The sequence below is a fragment of the Hypanus sabinus genome, chromosome 5, assembly GCF_030144855.1.
Source record: "Hypanus sabinus isolate sHypSab1 chromosome 5, sHypSab1.hap1, whole genome shotgun sequence".
Classification (NCBI taxonomy): Eukaryota; Metazoa; Chordata; class Chondrichthyes; order Myliobatiformes; family Dasyatidae; genus Hypanus; species Hypanus sabinus.
Window position 1 is genome coordinate 2,904,392 of NC_082710.1, and position 22,897 is coordinate 2,927,288.

The following is a 22,897-nucleotide window of genomic DNA, read 5'->3' on the forward strand; positions in this document are numbered from 1 at the left end:
AGCCAGAGGCTTTTTCCCAGGGTTGAAATAGCTCACATGAGGGGGCACAATGTTAAGGTGCTTTGAAGTAGGTACAAGGGGGATGTCAGAGGTAAGTTTTTCACAGTGCAGTGGGTGCATGGAATGCACTACTAGCGACGGTGGTAGAGGAGGATACAATAGGGTCTTTTAAGAGATTCTTGGATAGGTACATGGAGCTTAGAAAAATAGAGAGCTATGCGGTAGGGAAATTCTAGGCAGTTTCTAGAGAAGGTTACATGGTTGCCACAACATTGTGGGCCAAAGGGCCTGTAATGTGCTGTATATTTTTATATTTCTATGTTAAAAACCATAAGGAGAAAAAAAGATGAAATATGAAGGTATACTAGCTAGTATATAAAAGACCTTCACGATGGAGGACATGTTTAATATGCCAAAGAAGGATGTTATGGACGAAATGGGAGGTGAGGACTTTGATAAAATCACTGTCACTAAAGGGATAATGATGAGAAAACTACAGGGCCTGAAGGTAGGTAAGTCTTCTGCTCCTGATGGGATGCATTCCAGGGTGCTGAAGGAATTGGTGGAGGTTATAGTAGACGCATTGGTAATCATTTATCAAAACTCTCTAGACTCTGGGCAGGTCCCAGTGGATTGGAAGACAGCAACTGTCACGCCACTTTTTTAAAAAAGGATGTAGGCAAAAGATGGGCAACTATAGGCCGGTTAGCTTAACATCTGTAGTCAGAAAAATGCTTGAAACTGTCATAAGGAAGAAATGGCAAAACATTTAGAAAGGAATGGTTCTATTAGACAGACACAGCATGGATTCAGAAAGGGCAGATCCTTTTTAACAAACCTACTGGAGCTCTTTGAGGACATAATGAGTGCAGTGGATAGAGGGGAACAGGTGGATGCCATATACTGGGATTTCCAGAAGGCTTTCGATAAGGTGCCGCACAAGAAACTTATAAATAAGATACGGATGCATGGAATCAGAAGTATATTGGCATGGATTGTGGATTGGTTAACCGATAGAAAGCAGAGAGTTGGTATAAATGGGTGTTTCTCCGGTTGGCAGTCTGTGGTGAGTGGGGTACCACAGGTGTCGGTGCTGGGCCCGCAGCTGTTTACCATTTACATTAATGATTTGGAAGAGGGGCTTGAGTGTACCATAGCAAAATTTGCTGATATCACTGAACTGAATGGAAAAGCAAATTATACAGAGGATGTGGAGAGTCTACAGAGGGATACAGATAGGTTAAGTGAGTGGGCCAAGGTCTGGCAGTTGGAATACAACATTGATAAATGTGAGATCATCCACTTTGGAAGGAATAATAGATGAACAGATTATTATTTAAATAGTGAAAGATTACTGCATGCTGTTGTGCAGAGTGACTTGGAGTACTTGTGCATGAATCGCAAAAAGTTAGCTTGCAGGTACAAGTTTATTAAGAAGGCAAACGAAATGTTGGCCTTCATTGCTAGAGGGATTGAATTCAAGAGCATGGAGGTCATGCTGCAACTATACAGGGTACTGGTGAGGCCACACCTGGAGTACTGTGTGCAGTTCTGGTCTCCATACTTGAGGAAGGATATACTGGCTTTGGAGGCAGTGCAGAGGAGGTTCACCAGGTTGATTCCAGGGATGAAGGGGTTAACTTATGAGGAGAGATTGAGTTGCCTAGGACTATACTCTCTGCAGTTCAGAAGAATGAAATATATAAAATTTTGAAAGGGATAGATAAGATAGAAGTAGGAAAGTTGTTTCCATTGGTAGGTGAGACTAGAACTAGGGGATATTGCCTCAAGTTTCTGGGGAGAAGATTTAAGATGGAGATGAGGAGAAACTGTTTTTCCCAGAGAGTGTGGTGAATCTGTGGAATTCTCTGCCCAGTGAAGCAGTTGTGGCTTCTTCACTAAATATATACTAAATATATTTCCCATTAACAGTTAGATAGGTTTTTACATAGTAAGGGAATTAAGGGTTATGGTGAAAAGACAGGTAGATGGAGCTGAGTTTACGGACAGATCAGCCATGGTCTTATTGAATGGCGGGGCTGGCTCAATGGGCCAGATGACCTACTCCTGCTCCTATTTCTTATGTTCTTATAACACCAAAGGTTTTTTTCAAATATACAGGGTCTTGTAAAAAGTATTCAGCCCCTGACCCTTTATTCACATAGATGAATATTACAACCAGGGATTTTGATCAATTTAACTGAGAATTCTTATTTGTAAATAACATACTCCTTTTTTTCCACAGTAGAGCCTAAAAAATGGGAAAATTGAAATGCATGAAATGCTGAAGATTCAAAAACTAAAATGTCAACAGTTCAAAAGTATTCATCTCTCTTTGCTTAGTACTTGGTTGAACCATTTCTCACAGCTATTACAGCCAAAAATCTTTTCTTTGCTTTGTATAACATGATGGAACAAGATTTGCCCATTCCACCTTGCAAATTTCTCAATCTGCGCCATGTTACTTGGGGAGGAGTAATGGACAGCAATCCTGAGGTCTTGCCAGAGCTGTTTGATTGGGTTAAGGTCAGGACTCTGACTGGGCCACTCAAAGACATCAATTTTCTTCATTTGAAGCCATTCTATGGTTGCTCTGGCAGTGTGCTTTGGGTCCTTGCCCACTGAAAGACAAATTTTCTCCCTAGTTTAAGCTTTCTGACAGAGGCTAGCAGGTTTTTATCCAAGATCTCTCTGTACTTAGTAGCATTCACCTTCCCATTAATCCCGACGAAATTCCAGCCCTGCTGCTGAAAAGCACACCCAATAGTATGATGCTCATGGATCTCTGGTTTCCTCCTGATGTCAATAATCAGTTCATTGGTCTTGCTGATATTGAGAGGTTATTATTGCGGCATCACTCAGCCAGGTTTTCAATCTCCTTCATATTCTACGTGCTCATTAGTCACCAGCTTCTGCCTGATCAATAGTGAAACTCCCTACCTCTTTTAGATCCCTCTTCTGTTAAGTCTGACATAACTAAATCCTCAAACACTGACCTGCCAATTTGGCCCTTCTCTTGTTCATTATAATCTAGGCTCTCAACTCATCTGCCTTACCCATTATACAATCTGTATTAAAATAAATACACTACTGATCATCATTCCTGCCATGTTCATTATCTTGGCCCTGTCTGTTTTCAGGTCAATCTTGAATTAACTTCTACCTTCTCAATCACTCTACCTGGTGATCTACTGTTCTGGTTCACACTCTGCCACACTGTTTTAAACCCAGCCTAGTGGCACGATCAAACCTTCCTGCAAGGGTGTTGATGCCTCTTGGTTTATGTGTAGCCTGCCCTTTTTGTAAGGGTTCCCTTTGTGAGGAAGAGATCCCAATAATCCAGATGTTTGAAGTCCTCTGTTCTACACTTGCTTTTTAGCCATGTGTACTGCTATACTTCAAAAAGATGGATCACTAGACAGATACTGGCAGCACTTCTAAGTTTCCTGTTGTACCTTTTCTTTCTCCAAATAGGGCAGATGTTCAAAGTCTGACACACCTAGGTGAGATCAGAAACAATCAACAGCACCTGTCAGAGAGCACCTTCACCAACAAGGCAGGGCCAGAAAATGTTCAGAAACCAATACATTTTTAGCATCCTTATCTGAATGCAGATATCTTTAAGAATGTAATTTATCATGGACTCATCCAGAAGATCTCATGTTTAAATGGCCACAGCATTCTTGAACAAATTGTTTAATCCACATTCCCTGTGAGTATACCTCCCATCCAGACTTAACTATCAGTTAATTGTACATAATGATTGTTACTGAGTTGACCAGCTTTAATAATTCAAAATGTATATCAGTAAACATCCTTGTATAACTTAAATGGTCTATTTGGAAATTTCTCATTGAGAATTTTCCCTTGAAAGTGGCACTGTAGCACGAACAAGCAGAAAAAATGCAAATTGGTTTGACTTTTTTAACTAATGGCTACAGTACCAGATAAATTTTTAAACTAATTCTCATCTTATTGAAATGAAAGCTTCTTAGACCATAAGACATAGGAGCAGAGTTCTTCTACGTGAATGATTGATATCTCCTGTTTCAGCTCTTGTTCAGAACCACCCTGCTTCTTATTCAGTGCAGCACAGCTGGGGCTGTAATTTACTGACCACATTAACAATGATTAATAACTAACAGTGCTTTATTTTCATTTATCAACAGTCAACTATAACTGAATGGAACTGGGATTGGTCAAAAGTTCTACATAGTAATCCGGGACTCAGTCAATTGACCTTCAGGACGCTGCTAGCAAACAGGTAATAGCTTCTTTTCAGAGCTGACTGTCATGTTAAGTTTGAATGTTATTTTATTATACATCCTCATCTGGCATTGTTCCAGGAATTAAATGTTTGTCTGATTTGTGCAACAAAACTCTATCATAAATCCAATCATAAAAGAACAAAGCAGCAACATACAGTTCACTATCTAATCTATCTATGCCCTTTTTTCTGTATTTGGGTGATCAATTCCTGTTTTAATTAGGTACTCCTTGGAATGCATGTATTTTAAGATATTTTCCTTGGATATATGCCCAGCATTTTAATTTTGCTCTTTGTTCTTTATTTTATACTAAAGTAAATATAATACTAAACACAGCATGCCTGTCATTCTTATTTTCCATTTAGTGGAAATATTGCTCTCTTAGGTAATCTCTCATTTCTTTAATTTGAATTAAACTGTGATTTTATTAAATAATATGATATTTTCTTTCTATACATTGTATAGTATGGGTTGTGTTAAATGAATGAGGAACATTTGACTTAAACCTGCCTGCTAGAAAAATATGTTATTGTCTGGTTGATTTTATTCTCATTTTGTTTGGTATTTGTATGCATTCTGGTAATATTATCCTCATGATTGTGGAATGTTCTACATTTACAACATTAACAAATGCTGAGGAACATGATATTGCATTAGAAGTCAGGTGGAGGAAGCTTTCTAAAGATTCTGTGGAGGAAGTTGGCACAGAAACCATGATAGCATATTGAATATTTTAATTTATAAGATAAAAGTTGCATTAAATCCATAAAGCAGACTTTTGTCAGGAAGATCATATTCACACCCATTACAGAAAATAAAGAAATGTGTAGGCACAGTGGATAGGAAAGGCATAATGTATACATATGAATTTTCACAGATGGTCAAAGAAGAAATGGTGAGTAATATTAATCATCACCAAAGGAACCATGACCTCCATGGTTAAAGCCATCTAAGAAAGCAGCCCCACTTGATTTTTGAAAGTATTGAAATAAAATAAGTTGTTTAAATTTAGATAAAATGAAGACCGACAGTTTGCAAATGCATTTTGTATCTTGACTTATCTATTTAATAAACACTTGAGCTTCTTCTAGTTCCAATATCAAAATATGAACTTGTTGCAATATTGTTATGACAGGAACCAGATTTATGAGTATTTGGTTAGACAGGAAATGATTAGGGATAATCAGCATGGCTTTGTGCATGGTAGGTCTTGCCTGACCAAACTTATAGAATTTTTTGAGGAAGTTATCAGGAAAGTTGATGAAGTTGCCCACATGACCAAATGCAAGGCATTTGAAAAGATCCTGCATGTGTGGTTGGTCAAGAAGGTTCTGTCACTTGGCATTCAAGATGAGGAAGTAAATTGGATTAAACATAGGCTTTGTGGGAGAAGACAGAGTGTTAGTAGATGGTTGCCTCTCTGATTGGAGGCCTGTGACGAGTGGAGTGTCACAGGGATTTATTATCTGTATGAACAATCTGGATGATTCTGTGGTTAACTGGATCAGCAAATTTGCAAATGGCACCAAGAGTCCAGTAGACAACAAGGAAAACTATCAAAGCTTGCAGTAGGATCTGGACCAGATGGAAAAATGGCAGGTGTAATTTAATGTAGACAAGTGTGAGGTGTTGCTCTTTAGAAGGACCAACCAGCATAGGTCTTACACAGAGAGCGGTAGGGAACTGAAGAGTGCAGTAGAACAAAGGGATTTGGAAACACAGGTCCATAATTCATTGAAAGTAGCATCACAGGTAGACAGAGTCATAGGGAAAGCTTTTGGTACATTGGCCTTCATAGATCAAACTATTGAGTACAAGAGTTGGGATGTTATGTTCAAGTTGTATAAGATGCTGGTGAGTTTGGAGTATTGGAGTATTTGGAGTATTGTGTGCAATTTTGGTCACCTACCTATAGGAAAGATGTAAATAAGATTGAGAGTACAGAGAAAATTTGACAGAGGTATACAACATTATGAAGGGTATAGATAGGGTCAATGCAAGTAAGCTTTTTCCACTGATGTTAGTGGGACTACAACTAGAGGTCATGGGTTAGGGGTAAAAGGTGAAATGTATAAGGGGGACATGAGGGGAAACTTTTTCACAGTGGGCAGTGAGAGTGGGGAACAAACTGGTAGCACAAGTGGTGGATGCGATTTTGATTTTAACATTTAAGATAAGTTTGGATGGGAGGCGTATGGAGGATTATGGTCTGGGTGCCGGTCAATGGACTAAACAGTTTAAATGGTTCAGCAAGTACTAGATGGGCTGAATGGCCTGTTTCTGTGCTGTAGTTTTCTGTGACTCAATGACTGTAGGAATAGCATCCCTTGTTAGATTTACTAGAATGAGCTCATCTGATTTGAGATTTTGGAGATTTGGCTTGCGAGGTTTGCCTTAAGAATTGTTATCCAGCTTCTAGTTCTAATTCATTTTCTGTTCAGGTGCCCTTTTAATTATTTTAATATGATATACAAAAAAAGAAGTGATTGAAAAGATTAATACACTTCAAGCAAACTTTACAGTGGTTACCTTACAAATGAAACATTAGAACTCTATGTAGTCAAAAGAGTTTTGACAAGAATCTGGAAATTTAAATATAATTAATGAATTTCGGTAGTTATTAAAAAAACTTATAAAAACTGTTATCTCTAAATTAGTGTAAACAATCGATAAGCAGGGTGGGTGGAATCCCTCATGATGGTACTGGCCCCTTTCCATCACCTTTCTGTATAAATGCCCTTGATGCCAGGTAGGCTATTGGGCAGTTTTGACTACCTGTTGTAGAGCCCTCTGAAATAAGCATTTGAGCACATACATTAAAATTATGAACTCAGAAATTTAACGTAAGTGTGTTAAATATTCTAAAATGAATACTGCTAAGAGAAATTCTATGCTATGGTCTTACTTCACCTTCTAATACAGGGAAACTTGTTAGTAATGCAGCCAGAGGATTAATCTAATTAAGATAAGAAATACCAATCTAATTAATGCTGTTTTAGTATTGAGTTAAACATAAAATTACTTTGTGCCAAACTAACAATGTACACCAATTAGTATTGATTGTAAACTATTTTTTGGTTAGATTGTATTATTTTCTAGCCACTGAAAAGACTTAAGCAGAATTGCTTAAGATAAGCATTTAGCTAATCCTAAAATGAAGACATTCCATTAATGTTGACATTTATAAGCCAAAAAATATAGAGCTCATACTACATTGATGAAAAATAAACTACAGTACAATTTTTGAAGAAATGAATGGAAACTTGTGAGTTACTAATTAGTATCATTTATCCTAAAAACAATTCTACAATAATGATACATGAAAAACAGAAACTGGTAAATGTAGATCCTTGAGTTGCTCATGTTGTTGATCATATTCTGGATTCACAAATACATCCCTAAATAAACTTATTCCTTATTTTTGCCAAAACAATAGAATCTATATGGAAAGCATCAAAATTGCTTAGATATAAATGCCAATCATAATATTCTCCTTTTTAGCTGTTCTTCTCTACAGAAAATCATTATTTTCAGTGTCAAGCTCCTGAGTCCAATATATGTTGTTAGGCCCATTTTTCATAGAAAAGCAAACAGGGAGGAACTTCATGTTAAATCTTAAAATCTGCAAAAGAAGGGATTGAATTGTGTTTCCTCCATCTTGCTAAACTGAATGGAATTGCACTTAGTCATTGTATAGTTGATGTAGGACCACAGGTAGCCCATCATGTGGTCATGGCTCCCTTACTCAAAGTCTGTCATTTGCCAGCAAGTCAAAGGTTGATTGTTGGGTGACAAGAGCAATTCAATCATGGCATAACTCATTCCTGCAGTCAGGAAGCCTTCTCAGCATGCACAACAAACATACAATGGTAACCATGCTGCTTCAAGAAAGATAATAGGATCTTCAAGCTACATCTCACTGCCAGACCACACTGGAGGAATTCTGCTATTATCAGCTGCTTGGATACCATGACTTCTGGTAGTTCGATACATATTACTAATGCATATTGACAGAATGGCCTTTGCTACAACCAGTCATGCAAGTGGCTGCAACTGAGGGGGAAGAGCAGAAGGCAGAGAAGGATAATAAGAACAGCATGATAGAAAAAGAAAATGAGTTCTTTTCACCTTAGAATTTTTTTAAAAAACGGTACAGCACAGGATCAGGCTCTCTGGCCTAATACATCTGTGCCAACCATGATGTTAGTTTATCTCATCAGCCTGTAGAGTGAGTGAGTGTATGTGTGTGTGAGAGTGTGTGTGTGTGTGTTTCTCTCGCTCTCACTCTCTCTCTTCCCTGCCTGATCATTTAAGGCAGAGATAGATAGGTTCTTGATTAGCCAGGGCATCAGAGGGTATGGGAGAAGGCAGGGGAGTGGGGATGACTGGAAGAATTCAATCAGCCCATGATTGAATGGTGGAGCAGACTCGATGGGCCAAAGGGCCTACTTCTGCTCCTATATCTTATGGTCTTATACCTCTTAAACTTTGCCATCATATCTGCTTCTGCCAGATACTCCCCTGGGAGCACGATCCAGCTACCTACCACTTACTGTGTGGTAAAAATTTCTTCAAATTTGCTCCCTCTCACCTTAAATCCATGCCTTCCATATTTGACATCCTCAAGCTGAGAAAAAAGACTTAGACTGTCTACTCTATCTATGCCACTTGTAACTAAGATTATTCCATCAGGTTGTCCCTCAGCTTCCAAAGCTCCAGAGAAAATAACTCAAATTTGTACATTATCTCCTTATGGCTCTTACCTGATGCCAGTAGTCTTAATCCCAGTTCCTCATTCATTAAAGTCCATCTGTCTTTACTTTGCCTGTATCTATGACCATTACATCACCCTCTTTCTAAAAATGCAGAAATAAAATCATTCCCATATGCTATATTTCAATCCAAGTTTAGAAAACATGTCATACAATACATACGAGGCTAAATAAATCCCTCTCATGCATTTCCTTCATGTCTCCACCATTTTCCCTTTCCTGTCTTTGAGCACTTTTTCTTGTTCTTGCAGTAGCTACAGCTTTCATTGTGTAAGGTTTGTGGATTTATTTTGACAGATGTTGTTCACATAATAGTCATCTGTGTGACATGGTAGCATAGTGGTTAGCACAACGCTATTGCAGCTCAGAGATTTCCAGAGTTCAGAACAATTCTGGTGCTGTCTGTAAGTTATGTACATCCTCCCCATGGACATAAGTTCTCCCCAGGTGCTCAGGTTTCCTCTCACTGTCCAAAGACCTACCAATTAGTATGTTGATTGGTCATTGTAAATGTCCCGCAATAGGCTAGAGTAAAATCAGGGATTGCTGGGCAGTGCGATTCAAATGCTCTATTCCATTCGGTATCTCAATCAATCAACCAATTAATAAATAACAACACACAAGTTTTTAAATTGCAGCTCAGAAACTTGGCGTTGTATAGAACAGGGGTCACCAACCTTTTTTGCACCGCGGACCGGTTTAATATTGACAATATTCTTGCGGACCAGCCGACGGGTGGGGTGGGTGAGTGTTAATCACGAACGGAATATAAGTGATAAGTCAACTATAAGTCACTTATACATGGCTAATACACTCAATTTCATTTCTAAAAGGATTTATCTAACAAATTTAATATTAAGCACACAGCGCATATTTTCTTCGCATAAATATGGTGATAGGTCAATTATAACTCACTTATAAGTCAATAGCATCATAACATTTTAAGTAACGTTTGGATATTAAACACACAGCATGTATTTTCCTCGTATGAACATATAAAATCATTGCAACACACCAGTGAGAGGACAAAGTAAGGGCTGGAGGTCCCTGTACCGGGGCCACGATGGCCGTGGTCCGGAGAGAGTGACTGACCGAGTGAGGAGAGTGACAGGGCGCGTGCCCACCCCTCCCCCCCTGTAGGTAGGTGGGATCTATCGGCCGACAAAAGTTTAGTTTGAGGGATGACTTACAGTAGATCGCAGTGAGGTAGCTGCTTTGCTCCTTACGAAACCCTGAGCCCAAATTAGGTCGTCTGCAAATATTTTAGCACCGGGTTCCCCACGTCATTCGGTGTGCTAAACGGGTTTAGAGGTGGCGCCCATCTGTCTGCGCTCCAGGCCAGCAGCAACGGCACTTCTCACTGGCCGCATGAAGCGACCGGTTACCCGAGGCCAACCAGTGATCTCTGGCGCTTGCGTATCACTGCATTTAGGTGTCTGATGACCTTGTGTGGGTAATGACTTCACGTGCGTTCAACAGTGGGCATGAAAGGGAATGAGGAAAGGTGCAGCTGACTCATATCGTTTCCTCACATACTTTACAGCCCAGTACTGGTCCGTGGCCCAGTGGTTGAAGGCCACTGGTATAGAATGTCACTGAGAACAGTTTTTTTTACTGTCTTAAAGTGACTGATTATGACAAAACAGCATTTGTATTTTTTAAACAAATATTTTGTCTGTTTTGGTTTCTTTGGTTTACTCGTGGAACAACATGGTGAGGTTTTCATTAATTTTAACAGGCATGGTTTTCTTTACAGAGAATACTGAGGTATCATTGCAGTAAAAAAGAATAAATCACTGATTCCCACAAAGGCCACGACTCTCCTTCAGATGGTCGTGATGAGTTGAAGGACTCATTTATCAAAACAAAGTCACAGGTGTGATGGCTTTCCTAAAACCTGCCAACAGAGTATGAAAGTCACATCCAGCACACAGAACTATCAATGAGGCAAGGTCTAAAATGTTAGAACTGAGATCCAGTAAACAAAAAAATGAAATAATGTTCACTTTAAAATTATGAGACTTTTACTTAAATTGTTGCACATTAAGTAAAAGGGGTGCAGTTTATTTGAAGGTACCAAATAATACTGAGACAGAAGTTTCATCTCAGATGATGAAGAAGTTGGTTTAATAACCAATGACAGCAACATACAGTATCAGCTCACTAAATGGTAAATGACCAGATTGTTGTTTGGAGATGCTGTTTTTTAAAACAAAAGTTGAACTGTGTTTCATTCATTAGCCCCATTCTTCATATTGACAGTCCAACATGATTAACTTTCAAGGCTGTACAAGAAACATCTCATTGGGAAAGTATGGCAGTTTACTTGGTGTCAGTAAACAACAACATAAATAAGAAAAATGCAAATAAGGCGATGTTGTTTGAATATCTGAATGTAACATATTGTTTTTATCCTAAGCCATGTTTAAATATAGCCAAAGCTGCAGAGTGGTGCACAATAGGAAGGATGTGATTTTGCTGGAGAGAATGAAGAAGAGGTTCACCAAGATGTTGTCATTTCAGTTATTCTTATATGAGATACAGCAAGGAACAGGCTTTTCCAGCCTAATGAGCCACGCTGCCCAACCACTACACCCACCCTGATCTGGCCCTAATCTAATCACGAGACAATTTACAATGACAGTTATCCAACTAACCAGTACATTTTTGGACTCGGGGAGGAAACGTGGTTACAGAGAGAACATACAAATAACTAGAAACAGTGCCAGAATTGAACACTGAACTCTGACTCTCCAAGCTGTAATAGCATCGTACTAATTGCTATGCTACCATGGCATCCTATATGGAGAGTAGGGATAGGTTTGGATTGCTTTCCCTGAAGAGGAAGAAATGAGCTGATAAAGGTGTATAATGTTATGAGGAGAGTAGATACGATAGATAGTAAAATTCTTTTTTATTTACCATGGTGGAGATAGCGGTCCAAATCAGGAGGCCTTAGTTTTAATGTGAAAGTTTAGAGGGAGTCGGTGGGGGGGTGGGGGGGGGGGAGATCTTTTTCACAGAGGTTGGTTGGAGTCTGTAGAGGTGACAGAGGCTGATATTCTCATCACATTTAAGGAACAGATTGACAAATGTATGGATTTCCAAGGTATGGATAGCAATGGATGTCAAGTCAAACTTCTAGGAAGTTTCTAGGAAGTATTGAGACCTAGAGACAAAAGAAAATAAAATTTAAAAGTAAGAGCAAGAATTCACTGCTAGACTGGACGGGACCTACTGCCTGAGCGCTGCTTCTGCCCGGAACATTTGGGCGGACCCCGCAGCATCACAGCGGCAGTCTGAGAACAGCATCGCGGTGGCAGTCCGAGAGCAGCATTGAAAACCGCGGTAAGATACTGAGCTTTAAGTAACTTGAGACTGTTTCCTGGCAAAGAGCACTGCCATCACTGCGTTTGGGTTAACTCCGCCACAGGGATCATTGCGCGCAGGCACTTCTTGGAAATGACGCGAGGCTTACGAAGAGCTCGCGAACTTTCGAGAGAGTTCGCCCGGTTGGAAACCACAACAGTCGGAGGCCATAATGGTCCATTAGAGAAACAGAGGTGCAGGTCTGAATTCGTATACAAAGTCCGAGAGGCAGCTAGTTTTTCACCCTAAACCTTAACCTTAACCTGAGGACAACTTATACTTAATGGCTTATGACTAATGATTTAACCTTATGACTGACTTATGACTGATTATTTATGATTTATGACTATTGACTAATAACTAACGGAACTATCAAACTGCCGCACTTGTGAAAAATAAAAGGAAAAAAAGGAAAAGTTGTTTAGTCATTGAGTGGAATCCGGTTAAAAACCTTCAGGTAGGCGCATTCATCTCTTTCAATTGAGGAAGCTGCATATGTTCAAAAAAGAACAAGAACTCCGACTTGACAATGGGCCTAATGCAAGTGAATTGTCATAGTGTTTCTGTGTTACATGATTCATTGCTAGCTTTGGTGAGGAATGGTGGCTTGAAGTACCTGCAATGATTTGAAAGTTTGCCATTGGAAACAAATTTGACAGAGTGGTTGGTAGAGGACAAAATATTATGATTACAAGATTTTTTTTCCTTGAGACAAGGTGAGGAGAGATTTAATTTAACAGCATTCAGTAATGAGAATTCATGACAAAGTGAATTGGAAGGGCCTGAATTCCACAGCACAAAAGAATAGAACTAAAAAGTAACATAGTTAATTTGTACAAAGATTAGAGAGCATTACATTCTTTTATCATTATACTGATAATTGAAGATTAGAAGATTCATAACCATAGATCTCAAATAAAGAAGTGAAATTAACTCATAAACACAAGAAAGGCAGATGCTTGAAATCCAAAGCAACACACACAGAATGCTAGAAGAACGCAGTAGGTCAGCCAACATCTATGAAAAAGAGTAAACAGTCAATGTTTCAGGGTGAGAACCTTCTTCAGGACTGAAGAAGGGTCTTGGCTTGAGATGTTGACTGTTTACTGTTTTCTATAGATACTGCCTGGCGTGCTGAGTTCCTCCAGAGTTTTGTGTGTGTTGAAGTGGAATTAACTGTTTTTTTTGGCTAAGCTTATATTGCGCAATAAGTTTCTGTATCAAATATTTCTTTAGGTTAAACTAATTGGATACAAATTTAATAGTAGAGAATAGAAGAGCTTATCGCACTTCTTTTGCTCAAGATGGCTTACGACAAGACTTTGTAGCATAACTCAAGCCCTAGGGAAAGGAAAATACTGGTTCTTGGATGCCTTACTGTGGATTCTATTTGAGGAACTCAGAGCTGTCTGCTCATAGTGTTACATTCAGTTCTTTTCCAAAATGTTGTTGCATGAAGTACATTTTAGAATGACATTCAAGCTTAAGTCCCCATTGAATAGAGGAGGTACAGAAGGAAAGGGATTTGTGAACTTGTGAATTAATTCATTACTATAGTATGTCCTCTCCCGCGGGCTGTCTTTAGTGTTTAAAACATCTTCCTGTTATGATAGGCAACACACACAAAATGCTGGATGAACTCAGCAGGCCAGGCAACATCTATGGAAAAAAGTACATTCGATGTTTTGGGTCAAAACCCTTTGACAGGACTTTTTTCCATAGATGCTGCCTGGCCTGCTGAGTCCCTCCAGCTTTTTATATATGTGTTGCTCGGATTTCCAGCATCTGGAGATTTTCTCTTGTTTGTGTTTCCTGCTATGATAGGTTTCTTTCCCGCCTCAGCAGGGAATCATGTTGCATTACAGGCTCTCAGAAACCCAGAACAACATTCAATAAAATATCTCTAATCTCTGGAGTATTCTTGGTAGATCTATCTCTGTTAGCTTCTGTCCTGCTATTATAAGACTATTAAACAATCCCCAGTACAATAAGATGGACGTTTAACGTCACATTCTACCTCGTTATGACCTTCCACCTTATTGTCTCCCTGCACTACACCTTTTCAGTAGCCATACCCTTTATTCTACATTCTGTTATTGTTTTCCCTCGTGCTCCCTCAATGTACTGTTGTAATGAAATGATCTTGAAAACCAGGTTTTTCACTATACCTTGGTATGTATGACAATAATAAACCAGCATACTAATTTAATTACAATTCTTTTTGTTGTTTTGAGTACACAGGAGGAAATCAACTGATTTTTTTGATAATGTTTTTAAACAGTGAAGGTAACGTTGAATTGTGCATTGTCATGATGTCTGCTGATGCTAATTGGCTGGGAAAGACAGAACGTGTAAATACAGTTACTCTGTTACGTGACTCTGATGGAAATGCTGCAGAAAATGTTAACCTCATCAGAAAAGCGTATTGAGATTTCCAAGTATAAATTATTCTTCAAAATTAAAAGTAATTATGTAATTAATTGTTCTCTTCCTATTCAAATATGAATCTTTTATAAAATAAAAGCAGAGTATGCTGGAAGTACTGAAAGGATCTGGCAGCATCAGCAGAGAGAAACAGAGATGGTGTCTCAGGTCAATCAGCTTGTTGTTTATGTATGAAACTGGTCAAATCCCCAATCGTAATCCTGCAATCCTAATATACCATGTTTTTTCATTAACTAGCAGGTAATTACTTTAATTTGAAAGCAGTGCATTAATTTCTGAGAAAGCTTGAACTTTTGTTTAATGCCTGCATTTTAAAGCACTTTAGTAAGATTCCTAGGCTGAAACTTAAAGCTTGAGCATTACCCACAACTATTAGAACACATGTCAAGAAGAAAGGGGAAAAATATTGTTAAGAGCTATTTATAGATACAAAAAGTAGCATTGGATTGGGTATATCAGGAAATTAAAGATGTGTGTAAGAGGAAGAATATAGTAATTAAGGGAGATTGTAACTTGCCTATAAACTGAACAAATCAGATTTTCTGAAATAATATGAAAGATCAATTTATGAAATGCATTTGGGATACTTTTCTAGACCATTATAGAAGGAACAACTTGGGCAAAGCCTGTTTTGGATCATTTGGTGCAATGAAAAAGACTGATTGATAACCTTGTTGTAAAAAGACCTTTGGGGGGGGGGGAGTAGCAATAATATCATATAAGCATAATATTATAGAACTTTACATTGAGTTTGAAAATGTGAAACTAGGGCTTAAGTGTAAATAAGCTATGAAATTATGAAGGAACAATGGTTGAATATGAGAATACAATGAAAGGCATGAAAGCAGGCAGCCAGTAGTTGGCATTGAAAGAAATAATGCAAAAAATGAAAATAATTTTTAAGGCACACTTAAGAGAAAATTAATTAATCTTTGGCTGATCAGCTAAATTAAAGATTGAAATACATAGCACAAAACAGTATAACACAGGAAGAAGACAGGGTGTCTGCATTAACCACGATGCCAAAATTGAACTTATTCCACCTGCTTGCACATGGTCTGATGTTCCCTGTGTATTCCTTGAGCCTCTCTGAATGTGTCTTAGCTGACACTATTGTGTTTGCCTCCACCACCAGCCCTGACTGTGCATTCCAGGCAGTGCCTGCTGCTCTCTGTATATAAATACCTTGCATTGTACTACTCGCTGGTATTTGACATTTCCCTGGGAAAGTGACTCTGACTATCTACCCTATCTATAGTATACCTCTCATAATATTATGTACCTCTGTCAGGTCCCTCTGCAGCTTCTAACTACAGAGAAAACTTCCCCAGTTTGTCCAACTACCCACCTAACAGCCTGAAGATGAGCAAAAGTCAACATGGATTTATGGAAAGAAAATGATGTTTGACTAATCTGCTGGAGTTGTTTGAGCATATGACTAGTAAGATAGGAAAGGAGAAAGCAATGGAATTCCAGAAGGCTTTTGATAAAGATGCCATATAGGAGATGGGTTAATAAGAAAACAATATACAGAATTGATGCTACCGTACTGATATGTATTTAGAATTGGTTATTGGACAGAGCAAAGAATGGAAATAAAAAGTTTCTTCTCAAGTAGGCAGGCAATAACTACTGAGCTACAGCAGTGATTGGTGATTCAAATTTATTTATTGTGAGCATTTCAAAACATACAGGGAAATGTGTCATTTTGCGTTAACAACCAACACACATGAGGGTATGCTGGGGGCAGCCCTCAAGTGTTGTCATATATTTGACACCAACATAGAATGCCAACAATACTCAGAACATGTCCACAATGTTCGGGTAAATGGTATGCTAATCTTTATATTGAGAAAGCTTAATAATTGGAGTACAGTAGTCTTAACAATAATTATTTATACTCTAGGTGAGATTATATTTAGACTGTTGTGTACAGTTTTGACTTCTTAAACCAAGAAAGTATATACTCGCTGTGCACTAAAGATTATCTGGAATTTGCTGAAGAAGGTCACATCAAAACCTGATAAAGTTTTAAAGAAAATAAATTGTTCTGAGCCTTATTAGCCAGAATATAAGAGCATGCAGGTCATGTTACAACTTCATAAAACTTTGGTTAGACCACATCTGGAGTATTTTGTACAGTTTTGGTTAGCACATAATAGGAAGGATGTGGTTACACTGGAGAGGGTGTAGAGGAGATTCGCTGGATTTTTCCAGAGATGGAATATTTCGGTTATGGGAAGTGACTAGATAGGTTGGGTTTGTTTATTTGGGGAGGAAGAGGCTGAGGAGGGACATGATGGAAGTACCACATAGTTATGAGGACCATAGATAAGTTGAACAGTGAGAATCTTTTCCTAATAATAAAGATATCTGAAACTAAAGGGAATAGGTTTAAGTTGAGAACTGAGAGGGTTCGAGGAAAGCTGAAGTAGAGTTTTCTCAGCCAAAAGGTAGTTATCATTTGGAATGCACTACTTGAAAAGGTGGTGGAGTCAGGTAATCTCACAGCATTTAAAAAGTATCTTAACTTGAATCTTCAAGACTTAAAAGGCTATAGACCAAGTTTTGGAAGTGAGATTAGCATAAATCAGTGGTTCCCAACCTTTTTTATGCCATGGACCAATAGCATTAAACAAGGGATCTGTAGGCCCCAGGTTCTGAACCCCTGACATAATTTAATCTGATGGTAGCCATGGGTGTATGTGGGCTGAAGGCTTAATTTTCTACACGATGACTCAATCTGCTTCTGCTCCAAATACCTTACCAACTCATCAATATGAGATCTCTTTGACCACTGCCCCACTTGAGACCTTTCACAGGCCTCATTAAATTCCATGGAGACCATATCATCTTCACTCCCGTCATAATTTTACCTAGTTCTTTGAAAAGTTCTCCTGATTATGGGGATTTATATGTTTTAAGGCTATGAAAACATCTGATAAATAAAACAATACTAATTTTTTAAAAAACATAGCTTCTTCAAGGGCAAATTACTACCTGACTAATTGGATTAATTTCTTTGAAGAAGTGACAGAGAGTATAGATGAGCTAGAGCAGTAGATGTGATGTTCTTGGACATTAGTTAGATTTATGAGAAGCTCTCACAGATAAGAGTTGATCAAAAGGTTCAGGCCAGTGGGATCTGGGGAGATTAGCAAACTGGATCCAAAATTGGCTAGGCAATAGGAGATAGAAAAAAATGGTACGATGTTGTTTTTGCAACTGGATACATGTAATCAGTGTTGTCCTTCAAGGATTAGTGCTAGGAAATTTGCTGTTTGCAAAATACATTAGTAACTTCAATATACATGTCAGAAGTATGATTTATAAATCTGCAGATGACACAAAGACGTGTGCTGAGAGTGTGGAAGGTAGACATACATTGCAATGAGACACCAATGTGTCAAATAGAAGTCAGTCACCAGTGGAGTGCCTCAGGGATCTGTTCTGGGACCCTTACTCTTCGTGATTTTTATAAATGACCTGGATGAGGAAGGGGAGGGATGGATTAGTAAGTTTGCTGATAACACAAAGCTTGGAGGCATTGTGGATAGTGTGGAGGTCTGTCAGAGGTTGCAGTGGGACATTGATAGGATGCAAAACTGGGCTGAGAAGTGGCAGATGGAGTTTAACCCAGGTAAGTCTGAAGTGGTTCATTTTGGTAGGTCAAATATGATGGCAGAAAATAGTATTAATGGTAAGACTCTTGGCAGTGTGGAGGATCAGAGGGACCTTGGGGTCCGAGTCCATAGAATGCTCAAAGCAGCTGCGCAGGTTGACTCAGTGGTTAAGAAGGCAAATGGTGTATTGGCCTTCATCAATCGTGGAATTGAATTTAGAAGCTGAGAGGTAATGTTACAGCTATATAGGACCCTGGTCAGACCCCCTTGGAGTACTGTGCTCAGTTCTGGTTGTCTCACTACAGGTAGGATGTGGAAACCATAGAAAGTATGTAGAGGAGATTTATAAGGATGTTGCCTGGATTGGGGAGCATGCCTTATGAGAATAGGTTGAGTGAACTCGGCGTTTTCTTCTTGGAGCAACGGAGGATGAGAGGTGACCTGATAGAGGTGTACAAGATGATGAGAGGCATTGATCGTGTGGATAGTCAGAGGCTTTTTCCCAGGGCTGAAATGGTTGCCTCAAGTGGAACCAGGTTTAAGGTGCTGGGGAGTAGGTACAGAGGAGATTTCAGGGGTAAGCGTTTTACTCAGAGAGTGGTGAGTGCATGGAATGAGCTGCCGGCAATGGTGGTGGAGGCGGATAACGATAGGGTCTTTTAAGAGGCTTTTAGATAGGTACATGGAGCTTAGTAAAATAGAGGGCTATAGGTAAGCCTAGTAATTTCTAAGGTAGGGACATGTTCGGCACAACTTTGTGGCCTGAAGGGCCTGTATTGTGCTGTAGGTTTTCTATGTTTCTCGATAGGTTGAGGAATGGCAGAGAGAAATTAATCCAGGTAAAAGTGAGATGATACATTTTGGGAGTCCAGTGAGACTAAGATATACAACGTGAATGGTAAGGTCCCAAGGAGTCTGAAGAACTGAAGAGCCTATGTGTGTCATCTAAAGAGCTTTAAGGTGACAGCACAGCACAGGTAGATAATGTAATTAAGAAGATGTATGGGATACTGGTCTTCATTTGTTGGGCCACTGAATGTAGAGGAAGTTATTTATGCTTGAAGTATATAACTCTGGTATATAATCCTGGTCAGGCCAGGATTCACAAAGATGTTGAATGAGGAGAGACTGGAGAAGCTAGATCAGTTCTCACTGGTTGTCACTTTTTTGAGGTGGTTAAGAGGGGAGTTGGTTGAGGTATATAAAATTATGATGCTTTTGGATAGGATAAACTGCAGGAAATCTTTCCTCATTTCAAACTAAAGAACATTGGTAAGGAGGAAAAGATTTATGAGGCAATTTGAAGGAACCTTCTACACCCAGATGGTGGTAAGTATTTGGTATGCACTGCCTGAGAGAGTGGTTGAAGCTGGATCACACATAGCATTTAATGAGTATCTAGATAAGCACTTGAATCACTTAGGCACAGAAAAGAATGGCTCAAATGTCAGTCTATATGATTAATACAAATGGGTGTCCATGGGTCAGTCTGGACAAGTTGGACCAAATAGTCTCATTTCAAGCTATATGATTTTATGACTATGATTCTCTATCTCCTTCCTTTTTAGAATTTTGTTCTAGAATTCCACTGTTCCCCTCCATAGGTTCTCCAGCTGAAATACCTCCTCATAAACTAGGTGTTCCTAACATTTTCTATCCCTTGCCATTAAGCAAGGGGTCAGTGGACCCCGTGTCATCTACGTACTTGTGTGCCACTCACAGATGGTCAATTTGATGTAAAATATGCCCTACTCTTTCCATTAATCCTCACCAATTTTTATCAATGCACAACAGAAAACATTCTATCCAGATGCATCATGGTCTGGTATTGCAACTGTTTTCCTCAAGATCGCAAGAAGCTACAGAGTTGTGGACCCAGATCAGCACATCATAGAATCCAGCCTCCCCTCCATAACTTCTTTATACACTTCTTGCTACCTCAAAATGCAGCCAACATAATCAGTGGACCCCTTCCTCACCCAGATACTCTCTCTTCTCCTCCCTTCAGCAGTCAGAAGATACAAAGACATGTACCAGCAAGCTCAAGGACTGTTTCTATCCTGGTGTTACAAGGTTATTGAACTGACCTCGTGTATGACAAAATAGGCTCTTGAACTCACAATCTACTTCATAATGGCCTTGCATCTTATTGTTAGCATACAGTGCACTTTCTCGATAACTGCATTCTGCTTTTCCCTTGTACTACCTTGAGCACAGATGTAGTGCATTGATGACACGCACAACAAAGCTTTCACTGTACCTTGATACGTGTAACAATAATAAACCAAATACCAATTTCTCCAGTTACCCTCTTGCCCTTAATATACTTACAAAATGTTTCCTTTTTCCTTAATCTTGCCTGCTTGTGCTATTTAGTGTCCCACCTTTGCCTCCCTGACCCAAGACATTTTTTATATCATACAAAAACAAACTTCTGGAGTTCATGCAATATTTATGGAGGCAAAGGAATAATCAAAACCCTGTGTCAAGACTGATGACATCAGATGCAGTAATTTGGAGGAATTTACTCCAGAATCAGAATCAGAATCAGGTTTAATATTACTGACATACGACATGAAATTTGTTAAACTTGTGGAAACAGAACAATGCAATACGTGATAAAAATAGAAAAAAAATTACAGTAAGTATATACATCTGTATTAAATAGTTACATTAAAATAAGTAATGCAAAAACAGAAATAAAAAGATTGAAAGGTAGTGTTCGTGGGTTCGATGTCCATTTAGACATCAGATGGCAGATGAGAAGAAGCTGTTCCTGAATCATTGAGTATGTGTCTTCAGGCTTCTGCACCTCCCTCCTGATGGGAGCAATAAGAAGAGGGCATGTCCTGGGTGGTGGGGATCCTCAACGATAGATGCCACTTTTCTGAGGCATGTCTTGGATACTGCAGAGGCTAGTACCCATGATGGTGCTGACTAATTTTACAACTTTCTGCAGCTTACTTCAGTCCTGTGCAGTAGCTCATCATTCCAGATGGTGATGCAGCCATTCAGAATGCTCTCCGTGCAGAAATATTCAAGTGTTTTAGCTGACAATCTGAGATATTGATACCCAGGGACTTGAAATTGCTCAGTCTCTCCACTTCTGATCCCTCTATGCAGATTAGCTAGTGTTCCCTCGTCTTACTTTTTCTGAAGTCCTCAATCAACTCTTTGGTTTTACCAATGTTGAGTGCAAGGTTGTTGGTAGGACACCACTCAATTAGCTGGTATATCTCCCACCTGTACACCCTCTCATCACCATCTGAGATTTTGCCAACAATGGTTGCATCATCAGCAAATTTATAGATGGCATTTGATCTATGTCTAGCCACAGTCATAAGTGTAGAGAGAGTAGAGCAGTGGGCTAAGCACACATTCCTGAGCTGCTCCTGTCAGCAAGGTGGATAACTGGATTACTGTATCTAGAATGTCTCGCGTTTTCACACACTTTCTATTCCCTTTTGGGCCTCTTCTGTTTTCAGTTATCTATATCTCCAGTGTGATACCTTTTGTTTCATTATCCAACCCCTCCCCCAATACTCAAGGTTCTTGGACTTGTTTGTCTTACTTTTACCATTTTAGGAACACCATGCTTCTGAGTATATTTCATGTCTGAATTACTCTAATGAGCTACATTTATTAATTGAATTACAGCATGGATAGGCCCTTCTGGCCCACCACACAGCAACCCCTGATTTAACTTCAGCCTAATCACAGGGCGATTTACAATGACCAATTAACCTACTAATTGGTATGTCTTCAGATTGTGGGAGGAAACTGGAGCATGCAGGGAAAACGCATGCATTTCATGGGGAGGACGTAGTCTCTTTAATTTTGTACTCTGTGTCAGCAGAAAAGAAAATTAATGAGTAGAACAAAAGAATAAGACTACTCTGAAAATTGAAGTCCAGATACAACTATTGTTTTGCAAACTAAGCATGCACAAAGTGATTCTCCTAAAGTCTGAGAGAATAAATAAGAAAATCTAATACTATAAAGTTTAAATCAATTACAATCCTTAGTATTCACCACTTCCATTGTGTCTGGTCTTACGTAGATTATCTTACAATGTAACAGTAATTAATGTCTCATAGTTCACTTCATCACATAAAAAGACAAATTTGAGCATCATTCAAAAGAGGTACTTATTATGTTGTATAGGCCATGAGCTTTCTTGCAAGGTAAAATAGTGAAAAAGCTAGGTAGTGTGATCACTCGAGTCAAGCAAGATGTTCTCCTAAGTCAGGTTGTCTATTGGTGGGTTCTCAGGTGGCTGGAGAGGCCAATATGGGGTCCACGTATTCTGGGTCAATCTGAGGATCTGTAAGTGGTAGCTGTACTTAGTGGTTGGGATTTTTTGGTTGTTCAGTTTCTCCTTTCACAGTGGCCAGTTGTTCTCTGCAGTACAGTGGAGATC

The 22,897-nt window shown here is 39.1% G+C and overlaps 1 protein-coding gene across 4 annotated transcripts in view; it reads left to right on the plus strand.

The window, feature by feature from the left end:
- Positions 1–22,897, plus strand: part of kiaa0825 (KIAA0825 ortholog) — a 341,406-nt gene that overhangs the window by 147,785 nt on the left and 170,724 nt on the right. For all 4 annotated transcript variants that reach the window (XM_059969307.1, XM_059969304.1, XM_059969306.1 and 1 more), the window contains one exon: positions 4,170–4,264. In XM_059969307.1, coding sequence (XP_059825290.1) covers positions 4,170–4,264 — 95 coding nt within the window. The remainder of the gene's footprint in view (positions 1–4,169; positions 4,265–22,897) is intronic.